The following is a 14,880-nucleotide window of genomic DNA, read 5'->3' as shown; positions in this document are numbered from 1 at the left end:
TCAGCTACCCTCATCTTATTTTGAATGCAAGATTTGAAAGTACTTTGCAATAAAACGGTGGAACAAAGCATTACAAGGGGACATAAATTTAAGGTGAATGGTGGAAGGGTTGTCAGAGGTGTAGGTTCTTTACCCAGAGAGTAGTGGGGGCATGGAATGCACTGCCTCTGGAAGTAGTTGAGTCGGAAACATCAGGGACCTTCCAAGCGGCTATTGGATAGGTACATGGATTACGGTAGAATGATGGGGGTGTAGATTAATTTGTTCTTAATCTAGGGCAAAAGTTCGGCACAACATCGTGAGCCGAAGAGCCTGTTCTGTGCGGTATTTTTCTATGTTCTAAAATCTCTTTATAGATGATCCTCTATATCCATATTACAGAGAGTGATTTTTGGTCTGGATCCTGCAGAAGCACTGAGCATATGGCCCTTTGTATAAAATGTACTTTTGTAAACGTAAAATAAAACTCCTTCTTTTGAGGAAACACTTGGGTCATTATCAGGTGATTGTATTCTGTTGTCAGTGAGGTCTTTGGTCCAGAGCAATAGATACATTGAAGATGGACCTCCTCCGTGCTTAGTTATCAACAGGAAAGACGAGCAAGATGTTTTATCATCCAGTTCAAACTGTTAGGTCAGAAGTGCATTACAAAATGAAAAACCTAATGTTGACTTAAATCCCGTGTTGTATATAAATGCAACCAAGTTCCAGTCCTCAGCTTCATTTTACAATGAAATAGCCAGCGATGCACGAAGATCACAACATGTCTTGTATGTTAGCCATGGCTTAGTTGGTAGCGCCTGGGCCTCTGGGTCGGAAGGTTGTGATTTCAAGTCCCACTCTAGGATTTGAGCACAAAAAGCAGCACTGCAATGCAGAACTGAGAGAGTGTAGCAGTGTTTCAAGTGAGTCTTTGGCCCCGCCTACGAGCCGATTAATGTAAAAGATTCCGTGGCATTATTTTGAGGACAAACTGTCAGCTATTCCTGGTGTCCCGTCCACTATTTTCATTCAACATCGCAAAAGCAAATTTATCACGTTCCTGTTAGTGGGAGCTTGTCTGCAAATTGGCTGTCCGGTTTCCTGCATTACAACACTTCAAAAATACTCAATTGGCTGTAACTTTGGAATATCCTGAACTTGTGAAGGATGCTCTATAAGTGCCTTTTTTTTGTTTTGCTTTTCCATTACCTACACTAATTCTATGGGGGTAACCTTTACCTAACTTGCCCAAACTGATTGGAATTGTATGCACTGCTGATGGGGGGAGTTTGTAAAACTGTCGCTCACTCCCAATCTTGTCCGTTTTCTGACCCCAGCGGGTTAAGCTACAGTAACCCCAATAGTATATTTCTGTGGAAAATTCCGATGAATTTCATTTATTATTTCCATCTCATTCTTTCACCTTCAGGTTTGTGATGGGAAGGTCTTAATCCACGTAATCGAAGGAGATCATTGGACGTTCTTAAAGGGAGCATCGGTTGATTCTGTAGTCGGCATCATCCACAACACTTTGGCAGAGCCACGAGTTGCTGCTCGGGAGGGCTGAGCCAGAGGGATTTGTATGTTGTCCAATCAGCCAAGGTTCCTGGCGCGTGCAATAGATTGTACAGCTGTCGAGTCTTTTCGCACAAGAATGTTGCAAAAACTGTAATTTTGTGTGGCTTTAGTTGTAGTTCAAGGCAGTAAATATAGTGCTTAATGGAGAAATTGGTACATATCCGGACCAAAATGGGCAAACAAAAAAAAAAACTGATCTATTTCAGAGACATTCATTTGTCTATGAGGAAATAGAAATTGATGATGCTGCAGTTTTTAATTTGTCCAGTTGAAATGCTTGTAAAACAACGTTTGTGGAACCTACCAATAGCATGATCCATTCCTCTGTATTTTTTTCACAAAAGTCATGTTTATAATTTTTGTCCCAAACTGTAAACTATTGTTTTGTGTGTTGAATGAAATAAAGGTCAATTCTGTTATTTTTTAGTATGAAGTCTGGTATTGCGAAGAGGGTTTTTAAATAAAAATAAAACGGTAACACATGGAATGGTCAGATGTTAAGTGCCTGGCTCCGACTCAGAAGATGCCGAGTTCAAGCTCCAGGAATCCGAGAATCTCTCGCTCGTGTCTCCAGATTGAATGAAGCTGCCGGTGGGAACAATGGCCATCTATGAACCGGCCCATTGTGTTGAACAAGAAGCTGATATCTTTATCCTCCGGCTCTTCCAATTGCAGTCTCTGCCACCTGATGGGCGTTGCAACAAATCCCCATCACTTGGACTCTGCTGGCTTGAAGTAAATTAATTTTTGGAGCGGAGGAAGTTGGAGACGCGGGTTGCTGGCCTAGATATTTTACTAAAGCAACTGATGACACCTAGACAATGCTACCTGCACAGAGGAGAAACCCTGGCTGATTTATATGGAGGTCGCAGAAAATGTACCCCCCCCCGCCCCACAGTGTCTGTCAATTTATTATTTGCCCCTCCTACACCCCAACAACTGGTCAGATAACTGACACATATTTCTGGTGCACTCGTTGGACAATTCATAGATTCGACAGAACCCTCTCCACCAAAACCAAATCGCACAAGGGGATCTCGAATTTAATACAAGGGGACCTAGTGATGTGAACATTTTACACGGTCAATTAATGATTCTGCATTTTGTAAAAGCTGGGGTAATTCAGCAAAGCACCAGCCTGTGTATTGCTTGTGACACCGTTATCCTGTAAAACTCCATTAAGCTAATGAAATGTTCAATCCAAAAATATTGAACAAGGGGGTACTAAATTATACTTTTTTGGGGGAGGGGCATAACGCACCAAATTTTGCATGGCGGGAGGGATTTTCACATTTATGTAAATGGGCCAATGCTGCTGTTTGATGTGTCATCAGCAAACCAACGTCATTGAATTTATTTCATGTATTTTGTGACTTAATGTATTTTTCTTGGTTTTTAAAACAGCTTCTGAAGGCCATATTCATGGCTTAATTTTATGTTTTAATAAAACTCTATCTGGTTTAAAATTCATTTTCTAGAACCGAAGAATGATTAAAGATTATGACTGTTAAGGAGTTAATTCAGTTGATTATATATTTGAAAGGATGACGTAGCTTGTCAATTTTTTGACAACTTGTGCCATTAAATCTGCTATTTCTCATGAGGATGTAATTAAATTTGACTAACTGTAAAACTTAATTGCTGTCTGTTCCCCTCAACTATCCTAACTACTGTAGATTATGATCATACAAGACAAATTGTAGTTATAACATGTATTATTCTATCCAAGGCATTGCAATTTGTAGCATTAAACATCAAATAAAACATAATCACTTTCAATTTAAAGTGGTTATCTTTGATTCTGATTTGTTATCCGTTTTATCCAGTGTTTCTAAGTTGCCTCCTTTGATGAGATTTAACATTTTTTGGGACTGATTTCAGAACTGCACCTATATGAGTTGCAATGACCTCTAAATGCATTGTAGCCTCACCCTGAGCAATCAAACCAGACCCAATGAAATTCCTCCGAGATTTGACTTGAGTAAATTTGTAATGGAGCCTTTCAACCTTTTCATCCTTGTATTAACATCTGCACCTTTTAGCACTCCCAGAGTTTAGCAAAGTTACATTCAGTATCGTCAAGAAAACAAAATACCTGATACGGTTGTCATAGGCCACAGAAGCTTTAAAAAATGGATAAAATCTGAAACTAGGCAACCAGGGGGAAAAAATCCATTTCCCATTCAATTATAACTCTTCATTGCATGTTTCTGATTTTATACAACTAGTTCACTGAAAAAGATCTTGTCCCTGAGAGATTATAAAAAATAATGAATGAAAATCTGCCCACACTCTGGATTATATCATTGAGACAGCAAGTAGACAGTCTGGCTCTGAGAATTGTCTTTAGTCTGCGCACATGTAATGCAAGGAATTAATCTTTGACAAAATCCTAGCACAACTTTATTCTATTGGCATCACCTTTGGCCCAGGCCCAATTTCACCTCAAAAGTAAAATGAGTGAATTTCGGTGAGATTGGAGGAGGCCAGTTCCATATTTTATTTTGAAAAATGTTTTGGAGAGGCATTTATATATTTACACATCAAGCACAAAAGAAGCCAACAGGATTGCAAACAACCAATCCAAATAAATAACTAATACCCGCTCTCCAGCTCCCTTACCTCCCCATTTTAACCACCCCCAACGTTGACATCTTGACTGTTCTCAAAGAAGTCAATGAATGGCGCCGTCAACAGTGCCCCCAAACTCAAATCTTTACAAGATGCTGCCTCCATCTGCTCCCACACCGACCCACCCTCACTATCCACTTCCTCTCCATAGCTATATTTGCTGCCCAATTCCATCCCCTTGACCCTGCTCCACCAGTACCACCTTCACCAGCGGAGCTTTACCCACCCAAACAAAATCAGCACATTCACCCTCCTGGAAAAAAAACCTCGGGGATGGAGATTGGGAGATTCTGAAACACAAACAAGAACCTCGGGAGAACCATCATCACTGACTGCGACAGCGGGAGTACACACCCCTTCATCTGTTCCACCAACTGTGCCAGATTCAGCTTGGCCAGCTGCCCCAACCCCCCCCCCCCCCGCCACTCTATATGGCAACTCACCCAGCCTCTTCTGCCCCCTCGTTTAAATCGGAAAAACCTCGCTCTGCCCCATATTCTGTTTATATCCTGAAAACCAGCCAAATTCCTCCAATATAATCATAACCTCTCTCTCTTCCCCCCCCCCCCCCCCCCCCAGTACCTTCTAAAGGGTTTGAAATATAGAGCAGCCGATTGTCCGCGTACAGCGAGATCCTATGCTCTTCCCCCCCCCCCCCCCCCCCACGGGTACAGTCCCCCAACGCTCTCACTCAGCGCAATTGCCAATGGCTCTACGCCAAGGCAAAGACCAAGAGGGAGAGTGGACATCCCTGCCTCATTCCCCCCGATGCAGCCTGAAATATTCTGAACTCACCCGGTTTGTTCGTACACTTGCTACCGGTGCCCGGTACAAAGACCAGTTTCATATTGAGGTGCAAAGTCAAGTTTGGTCATAAATAATCAGTAAGTAATGTCTCTCAGCTAGCCAGCACTGGAGTAACTTTATTCAGAACAACTAAAAGTCATGTTTAAAATATTTTCCACCAAGTGAAACAATTGCACAATCTCCATGCACAACCAGCAGCTTGCTGTGCATATTGCTGTAATGCCCCAGTTTACCCATCTCCACTGTAAGATCTCGTTACCAGTCTGTATTGACCTGACTGACTAAAAGTGGTTGGAATGCTACTGGTAATGATTGAAAAAAAAAATTGACAGCTTTTATTACATTTTCTACTGTCAATACTGAGGGGAATGTTAGGAATACATCCATGTTATGTTATTGAATTTTTGAACCTTTATTATGAAATGGCTTGATGCTGGTTCCATACGTAAGCTGCATCCACTTACAATCTGAAATGCTGTACAGTGACGTATAGCCCATGTACAGCAATGAACCCTGAATACAGTAAATGTCACATTAAAATTTGCAATGTTTTGACTATGTTTCCAGTTCATTCATCGGCTGGCTTACAAGCAAAACTGGAGCTGAAACAACAGTTTTTGTACCCAAATAATACATTGAAGCAAACTGACTCAGCATATTGAGTATCTTGGCAACTGTATCCCACAGATGCAGTTCCTTTTCACTGTGCACACAATGGAGGAACTTTGATGAGAAAGGGTTGATGGAGTATCTGTGACTAAAGAAAAAAAATCAATTGGAAAGGAGAAAAATGGTCTAATTCAATAAAGAATTAAATTAAATTAAAATGAAAATTGCTTATTGTCACAAGTAGGCTTCAAATTAAGTTACTGTGAAAAGCCCCTAGTCGCCACATTCCGGCGCCTGCTCAGGGAGGCTGGTACGGGAATTATAGTTAACCATGAGGGGAAAGATGAGTGGCAACTGCATTCTACAACCATGAAATGTGTATTGCTTTTGAAATGGGTTAGGGTATATACAATATCCTACCACTGATACAGTATTGAAGATAAAGTGGCTACAACAATTTTTCACAGACAGGCGATTGAAGATAAAGTGGCTACAACACTTTGTCACAGACAGGAGGGGGATCATTTGAAACTGTCCTGATTTCCCTGCTCTCTACCCATCCATAAACAAAGGAGCTTTTTCATTCTGATTTCTCCCTGTATAAATGGTGGCACGAGAGGGGTTTCGCACTCACAATAAATGGAGGATAAAGAAAAAAGGTAGAGGTTCAGGGCACTACCACAATAAAATACAAGGATGGTTTCGCACTGTGTCCAGAGTCCCGAATCAGAAGTCAACTGGAAGGTTCTTTCCGAGGGGAGGTTAGCTGATTGTATGATGCTCTGTCCTTCTGGTGCGAGACTCCGACATAGAACAAGTTCATCTGGAGGTGTGTGTTCCAAGGTTCCAGCAGTTGGCAGGTTTGATGAGGGTCAGAGTTCTTTCTGCTGCCACTGGCTCGATAGTAGACAGCACAAGCTGTTGCCTGGAGTTCTGTTCATGTTGCAGGTTAAACAGTAACAGCCAGAATTCAGTTCCACTGGATGATATGACAATGCAGTTTGGGGAGGTCATGTGACACAGGATGTATATTCCCAAGGCTGGAATCTAGTTGGTTAATTGGAATCTGGATTCATTTGTTCTAGGAGTCACTGGTTTCGGGTTGGTAAATGAGGCTGGCTTCTCAAACCCATTGTGTTACAACTGCTAATACTTCGGACATTCGCACCATTATGGGAGATTATAACCTGAAAGAGTTTTCCTTTGAACGTGGCTGGAGCAGACTCATCATCCGCGTGGTCATTGTTACTCTGAAACTGCTGCAAGACATCAGGGGCGGGATTCTCCGAAATGGAGGCAGAGTGTCCGTGCGAAATGGGCATGGGCGCTACCGATTCTAGCCCCCAGAGGGGGCCAGCATGTTGCTGGAGCAGTTCACGCTGCTCCAGCCTCCCTTCCCGGCGCCAACTGGGCACCGTGCCAACCTGCGCATGCGCAGTGATGCTGCGCCAACCCACGCATATGCAGGGGCTTCCTCAACGTGCCGGCCATGGCGCTGGGGTTCAGGGGCCGGTCGTGTAACAAAATAGGGCAGGAGCTCGAGAGGCCGGCCTGCCGATTGGGGGGCCCCGAGCATGGGCCAGACCCCATCGGAGGCCCCCCCCGGTGAAGGAGCCCCCCTCCCCACCTCTCCCACAGGCCGCCTCCCGACCCTTTGCGCAGAGTTCCCACCGGTTGCGAGCAGGTGTGGACGGCGCTGGCGGGAATCTGCTGTTTCCGCACGGCTGCTCGGCCCATCAAGGCCGGAGAATCGGCGGCCCGGCTGTGGACAGCGGCCCGCGACCGGTGCCACGCCAAATTGCAAATGGTGCCAATTCTCTGCTCCTCGGAGAATCGCATGCTGGCGTCGGGGCGGCATGGCGCAGTTGCGCCGATTCTCCGGCCCAGCGCAGGGCTCAAAGAATCCCGCCCAGGTGACCAGTGGGAGCCATTTTGTTTGCTCAGCCATTGTTCATTTTGAAAAGCACAAATAATGACTTTATAAAGTAGTTCAACTAATGAATATATATTTATCCTTCATGACTTGACCATGACAACTTGCAGAAGACAACCATCCATCAATAATTAGTGAAGATATCTGCTAATTATTTACCAAAAATCCATGATAACATTACATAGCAAAAAATTACAATGCAATTTATACATTATGGACTTCATTTATGAAGGATCAGGCCAGCCTATTGGTGGATTTTATGAAATGAAATGAAATGAAAATCGCTTATTGTCACGAGTAGGCTTCAATGAAGTTACTGTGAAAAGCCCCCAGTCGCCACATTCCAGCGCCTGTCCGGGGAGTCTGGTATGGGAATCGAACCGTGCTGCTGACCTGCTTTTTAAAAGCCAACGATTTAGCCCAGTGAGCTAAACCAGCTAATTCACATCCTTGAACTGGTCATATATAATGAAAACTATTTATTCCTTCATCGGGGGGGGGGGGGGGGGGGGGGTTTGTAAAGGTTGCATTAAAATTGAAAGTGTGGACTTTAAGAATTATTTTTAAAAATAAATTTAGAATACCCAATTCATTTTTTCCTATTAAGGGGCAATTTAGTGTGGCCAATCCACCTACCCTGCACGTCTGTTCGATTGCGGGGACGAAACCCATGCAGACACGGGAAGAATGTGCAAACTCCACACGGACAGTGACCCAGGGCCGGGATCGAACCTGGGACCTCGGCGCCGTGAGGCAGCAGTGCTAACCACTGCGACACTGTGCTGCCCCGACTTTAAGAATTCTTGTCCTGGTTTTTGAGCTATGAAAAATTTTGCAGGTGTATCACTGATTGTAGTTGAATGTCCTCCCATGTGTATGGACAGGGGTAATGTCGATACAACTAATAGATAACTTTAATGGAACAATTTTGCCCACACGACTCGCTGCTTCCTCTGGGTTTTTGACATTTTAATGGGGAAAAGATACCGGGGATCCACAATTTCTGCACTCAATGTTGCAAGGAATTGGGAAGGAATTAAAACCCCAACTTTGCAATGAGTGATTTATTTGGTGGTTCCATAGCAACACTGAATTCATTATCTTCCTCATGATGTTTTCCAAGGATCAGCAGTTCACGGTGACACTGTTGTGAGGACTGATTTATTTTCCTCTCTATTTGTGGCAGGTGGGACTTCCTCGGACAACTTTATAAACGGGTGGTCTTTTGGACGGGTGGTCTTTTGGGTGGGTGGCGTGGGCAGCAGCACTTGCGGCTAAAACGTTTCTTGCAGTTCCCCGTGCGGCCAGGGGCGGCGCTGTGATGAACAGGGTTTCGGTTTCCAGTCGGAGCCGAGAAGCGGAGGGACCGGCCGGGCGGCCGGGATAGAGGGGCGGACACGCAGCCAGGAGCGGGTGAGCAGGAAAGAAACGGGGAGAGCGGTAAGTGGGCGGGAGGATCGCAGAGAGGAGAGGAGCAGATTAACCCCGGGCAGAATGATGGCGTGGGGGAGGTGAAGGAAGAAAGTCTGGCATTGAGATAGCGCCTTTCCCAACCTCGGGACGCCCCGAAGTGCTTCGTGGCCCGATTCAGTACTTGTTAAAAAATACAACACTTTTTATTTTAATGTAGGAAACGCGGCAATCAATTTGCACACAGCAAGATCTCGCGAACAGCAGCGTGGTAACAGCCAAGTGGTGATTTTCTCCTGATGTGTGTGGGGAGAGAGAGATTGGGGGGGGGGGGGGGGGTCAGGGTTCTGGCAGAACTCTCTAGAAAGTGGCCCTGTGATCTCCAGTTTCTGCCCGGGAGGCCGGGCAGTGCCTCGCCTGACGGTGCAGCTCCCTCAGTGCTGCACTGAAGTGTCAGCATCGCTCTCTCCGGAGTAGGGTTTGAAGGCACAACTTGCTGACTCAAAAGAGGGAAGGCTACTGAAAAGGAGGGATCAGACGAAAATATGAGAGAATTGGTCATCTAGTTGCTGAAAAACAATTTTTGTTCAGCCGCCTTCTTGATTGTCTGGTACTGACAGACGTTCTGTTTCGTTTCTTAAGTGAGCTAAATCTTAACAGATAACCATAGCTCAATAGAAAGCTCTGCCCAAACTATTTAGTAAGCATGGGGTCTTTGGTTATGCAGTTTGATTCTGTTGTATAAAGCATACTTGTAGAGTTCATAGAATCCCTACAGTGTGAAAGGAGGCCATTCGGTCCATTGAGTTCTCCAGGTGCTCCAGTTTGCTCCCACAGACCAAAGATGTGCAGGTTAGGTGGATTGGCCACGCTAAATTGCCAGGGATATGTAGGTTAGGTTAAGGGGTTATTGGAATATGGTGGGGAAGTGGGTTTGGGTGGAGTGCTCTTTTAGGAGGGTTGGTGTAGACACTGATGGGCCAAATGGCCTCCTTCTGCACCGTAAGGATTCTGAGTCTACACCAACCCTCTGAAGGAGCACCCTATCGTAGCCCACTCCCCTACCTTATCCCTGTAACCCCATCTAACCAGCACATCCCTGGACGCTAAGGGGCAACTTTTGTCATGACCAATCCACCTAACGTGCAAGTCTTTGGACTGTGGGAGGAAACCGAAGCACTCAAAGGAAACCCAGGCAAACACTGGGAGAATGTGCAAACTCCACACAGACAGTCACCCAAGGCCAGAATTGAACCCGTGTCCCTGGCACTGTGAGGCAGCAGTTCTTGATACTGTGCTGCCCCTTGTACAATATTAAACAAATTTTCCCCTAAAGACAGTTGAGAGGAAAGCTAAGATTTTCAAAATTAATATGTTTTGACAGGATAATTGGATGGTTTCATTAGTTAATGTATTACTGTGAAAATATAAATGTAACTTCAGTCCCAGAGGACCAAAGGCTGCTCTCCCCTTTGAGAGGTAACTGGTGGTGATCTAACCTGAGGGGCACCACACCTCAAGTAAGGGCCAAGGTTGAGAAGGTGGGCCTTCATGAATAACCTCACCACATATGGAAATACACTGTTGGTGTCGCTCTGCAGCACAAACCAGCCATCCAGTCAACCGAGCTATCATCACTAAGACCAAAGGAAATTGAGCAGAATTTTTACAGAAGCTTACTAGAACATGGGAAGAATTTTTAAATCACGTGTCACTATTGAGGGAGAAACTAACATTTAAAATGGAATTGGATAAGGAATAACCGATTGTAATGGACAGCTTCATTGGAAGAGCTGGGGTAGACATGCTGGATGGGATGGTCTCAACATTGGTGTTTATCATATTTGGACTCAAATGTAAATATCACACACTAATGAACTTGTTTCCGTTGTGGCAAAATGCTTGCACAACCAGCAAGTTTTTTAAAAATTAGAAAATACACAAGTGTAGATGCATCTTTGCCAAAAATTACTTTTAGTGTTGTTAAATCGAAGATTATTGTGAGTTTTGTTCAGAGAAATTTGCATCAAGGAATACATGGTATTGTGCTTAATCCATTCTAGATCAATAATTATTTGTAAAAGTGGCACAAATGCAAAAAATGCCTACTATTAAAGCATTTACAGATGTTTCTGGTTACTATGAAAATCTGTGTAGGGTGTTCAACAATTTATTAAAATATTGCCATGCACCTATATTTGTTACCCTGAATAGCCTTGACACTTCACAATGAAGTCAGTTTGGTTCTAATAATAATAAGGAAAAATCAGAATGAGTGAAATCTTTGTGGTTGTTTCCAGACACTACACAGCAATGTCAAATTGAACCTTTTGACAAATTGGAGCCATTTTTGTCTGCTTTTCTAATACAGAGATTGTAGTTGACTAAAATTAATTAAGAGATGGTTGTACAGCTTGGCTGACCTGGTAACAGCCAGATGGTTAGAATATAGGAAATAAGAGCAGGAGTGGCCATTTGGCCTCTCAATCTTGCTCCGTCAATCAACTAGATCATGGCTGATCTACCTCACGCCATTTTCCTGCACTGTCCCCAAATCCTTGAAGGTGATGGGTTCAAGCCCCACTCTAGGACTGAGCGCATAGTCTAGGCCAAGCATGTCCAACATGTAGCTCACAGGCTGAATCCAGCAGGTGAATTCATTTCATCTATCCCATAAATCCCAATAAACTCATATTTGCTCACTTACAGAAAGAGGCAGTTTCAGTACTGGCTCTTTTAAATATCCCAGGCCAAGTGACTGTTAAAATCTGCACCCTGATTGTCATGAAGCCCAATCAGGGAACCTGTTTTGTTGGTTCACCAGACTGAGCAAGTTTGAAGAGCTGAGCCTGAATCTTCCTAGTTGAGTGTTTAACTGAAGATGGTAAGAGAAGGGGCTCATGGAAGGTGGTTTGAATTTTGTATGTGGGGATCTCTTGTGTGGGTTGGTTGAACCTTTTTATAGGTGGTGGTCTCACAGTGTATGAGGGGGTTTGGGTTTGCTGCCATATCAAAAACAACCCACTCACTGACCTTCACATGTGTATCTAGCCCTCAGATGTCCCTGGTCAGACTGACACTCCAGTACAATACTGAGTGAGTCCTGCATTATTAGAGGTATCTGGGATGTTAAGCTGAGGCCCATTTGCCAGAGCTTGCATTTGGCAGCCACATTTGCCAATCATTTGACACTTCACCCAGTAGTTGATTGGATGTGACATTTCTTTGAGGTGTTCTGAGGTGCAAGAAGAATGGAACTTCATGCAAAGAATATTGCAAGGAAAAATAATGATTCTGTTGTGTTTTGGGCTGAGTGAGCTATGTGTAGGAAAGGTTTACACCAATCTCATTCTGGTTGTTTTGCATCTGATTTGGAATGGTTTATAGTAACAATAGGAGGCAAGTTTCCAGATAAACATGAGCCAAATTTCAGTGTTCAGATGGGCTGTTATTGGGGAGCCAGTTCTTATTGAGCAAAGTATGTCATTGTACTCTGGTATCCTTTACTGCTAAGATTGGTAATTTAGGGTTTCCTTAAAAGCTTTGTTCTCCATTTTTTGCAGGTCAAGGCCAGGATGCCTAAACTTCATGGGTTTGATTTCTGGAAGACCACGCTGAATGGTGCTCGGTATGTGGTTGCGCCAATGGTGGATCAGAGTGAGCTTGCGTGGAGGTTGCTGAGTCGGCGTCATGGCGCCCAGCTCTGTTACACTCCCATGCTTCACGCCCAGGTGTTTGTACGGGATGCAAATTACAGAAAGGAAAACTTGTATAATGAGGCGAATGCAGAGGATCGACCATTAGTTGTTCAGGTATGGCGTCCAGGTCACCTGTAGTAGGAATAAGGGCAAACTCTCTCATTAGCACTTTGAGCCAGAGCAATGATTGCATTTTGTATATCCTTAAATTGTAATGTTATTTTGTTTAATGTTTTTTTTAATAAACATTTTATTGAGGTATTTTTGGTTTTACAACAATGACAAAATAAACAACATACATAAGTCTATATTTATAGTGCAAAGAACCTGCTTCCTCCCTTACAGGTCCCACCTTTATTAACGCCCTACTCTAAGCTAAACTAACCCCCCCCCCCCCCTCTGCTGACGTTTATGCAAAGAAGTCGACGAACGGTTGCCACCTCCGGGCGAACCCTAGCAATGACCCTCTCAAGGCGAACTTGATTTTCTCCAAACAGAGAAAGCTAGCCATGTCAGATAGCCAGGCCTCTGAATTTGGGGGCTTTGAATCCCTCCAAGCTAAGAATATCCGCCTCCGGACCACCAGGGAAGCAAAGGCCATAACATCTGCCTCTTCCTCCTCCTGGATTCCCGGATCTTCCGACACCCCGAAAACTGCCACCTTTGGACTCGGTGTCACTCTTGTTTTTAATACCGTGGACATGACGTCCGCAAACCCCTGCCAGAATTCCCTAAGCTTGGGCATGTCCAGAACATGTGGACATGGTTCGCTGCGCACCTTGCACACATATCTTCTACCCCAAAGAACCTGCTCACCCGGCCCACTGTCACGTGAGCCCGGTGAACAACCTTGAACTGTATCAGGCTGATCCTGACGCATGATGTGGACGCGTTGACTCTACTCAACGCCTCCGCTCAGAGACCATCCTCCTCCTAACTCCTCCCACTTGCGCTTCAGCCCCTCAGTCTGCGTGCCCTCTTACCCTTTATGAGCTCCTGATAGATGTCGGAGACCTTCTCCCACGCACACTCTGGAGACTACCCTATCCTGAATCTCTTGGTGGGAGCAGCGGGTAGGTTGAGACCTGTCTACGTAGGAAGTTCCGCACCTACAGATACCTAAATTCGTTTCCCCTCGCCAATCCAAATTTCTCCTCCCGCTCCCTCATAATTACAAAACAAGGATCAAGTGAAAGATCCAGCATCTGAACAAACACACCTCCAGTGCAAATGCAAACTTTACCTTGCTCAGCTCTGCAGCTGGCCCCAGATCCATGCAGCAGGCATAACCAATAACTTCCGAAAAAGCAAGAAACTTTAAAAAAAAAACAATTCCATAAACACCACAACAAAATTCAAAGTTTTCAGTCTGACACCAGTCCTTTCCTTTTCGCAAAGTCCAGCCCTTCCTCAGGCGACTCGAATAGTAATGTTGCTCCTCGTGTGTGACACAGAGGTAGGCCGGATACAAGAGCCCGAACTTCACCTTTTTTCTTGAAAAGGGTCGACCTGATCTGGTTAAACCCCACTCTGCTCCTGGCCACCTCCGCACTCCGATTTTGATAGATCTGCAGGATACTGTTGTCCCATTTGCAGCTCCGTGTCTGCTTGGCCCACTGTAAAACGCGCTCCTTATCTAGATACCTGTGGAATCTCTCCACCATTACCCTCGGGGAGGAGGGGGTAACCCATTTGCGGCTTCCTCGCAAGCGCTCTGTGAGCCCTGTCCACCTCCAAGGGTCGGGGGAATGCCCCACCCCCCCCCAGCAGCTTCTCGAACATGGCCGCTATATATGCCCCAGCGTACGCTCCTTCGGACCCCTCCGCGAGCCCAATGATCCTCAAGCTCTGCCAATGGGACCTTCTCCAGGAGCCTTTTCTGCTGGTCTGTCAGCATCCCCACCTCCAACTCCACCGTTGTTTGATGTTCCTCATGGTCAGCCAGCGCCTTCTCTACTTTCTGGATCACCCGACCTTGGGCATCCAATCTTAAGTTCCTGCCGTGAAATTGCCTCTTTAATCGGGTCCAAGCAGTCCTGCTTCTGCTTGGCGAAGCCCTCCTGGTTCACTTGCATGAACTGCTCCGTTGACGCTGGGTCGACAAGACAGAGGTCTGGTCCTCCGCCATGCTTCGCCCGGTGCTGCTTCAGCCCAAGCCTTCTCTGTCCTTCTGTTTCTGCCTTTACGAGCACTTCTATTCCTCCTCTCCATGCACCGATGTGGGAATTTAGT

General features: G+C 45.0%; 2 protein-coding genes across 5 annotated transcripts in view; both read left to right on the top strand.

Annotated features, from left to right (window-relative positions):
• fasn (fatty acid synthase) overlaps positions 1–3,365 on the top strand; it is a 103,454-nt gene extending 100,089 nt beyond the window's left edge. For all 3 annotated transcript variants that reach the window (XM_038777487.1, XM_038777489.1, XM_038777488.1), the window contains one exon: positions 1,412–3,365. In XM_038777487.1, coding sequence (XP_038633415.1) covers positions 1,412–1,549 — 138 coding nt within the window. In that variant the 3' untranslated portion in view covers positions 1,550–3,365. The remainder of the gene's footprint in view (positions 1–1,411) is intronic.
• A 5,475-nt stretch (positions 3,366–8,840) lies between these two features.
• Positions 8,841–14,880, top strand: part of dus1l (dihydrouridine synthase 1-like (S. cerevisiae)) — a 71,859-nt gene continuing 65,819 nt past the window's right edge. Inside the window, exons 1-2 of one of the 2 annotated variants that reach the window (XM_038777082.1) lie at positions 8,841–8,953; positions 12,514–12,762. In XM_038777082.1, coding sequence (XP_038633010.1) covers positions 12,526–12,762 — 237 coding nt within the window. In that variant the 5' untranslated portion in view covers positions 8,841–8,953; positions 12,514–12,525. Of the gene's footprint in view, positions 8,981–12,513; positions 12,763–14,880 lie in introns of both variants that reach the window. The other variant, XM_038777081.1, reaches the window with a different exon arrangement.

This window comes from Scyliorhinus canicula, chromosome 18 (assembly GCF_902713615.1).
Source record: "Scyliorhinus canicula chromosome 18, sScyCan1.1, whole genome shotgun sequence".
Taxonomy (NCBI): Eukaryota; Metazoa; Chordata; class Chondrichthyes; order Carcharhiniformes; family Scyliorhinidae; genus Scyliorhinus; species Scyliorhinus canicula.
Note: the sequence above shows the minus strand (reverse complement) of the source record. Positions and strands in the feature narration are given on the sequence as shown.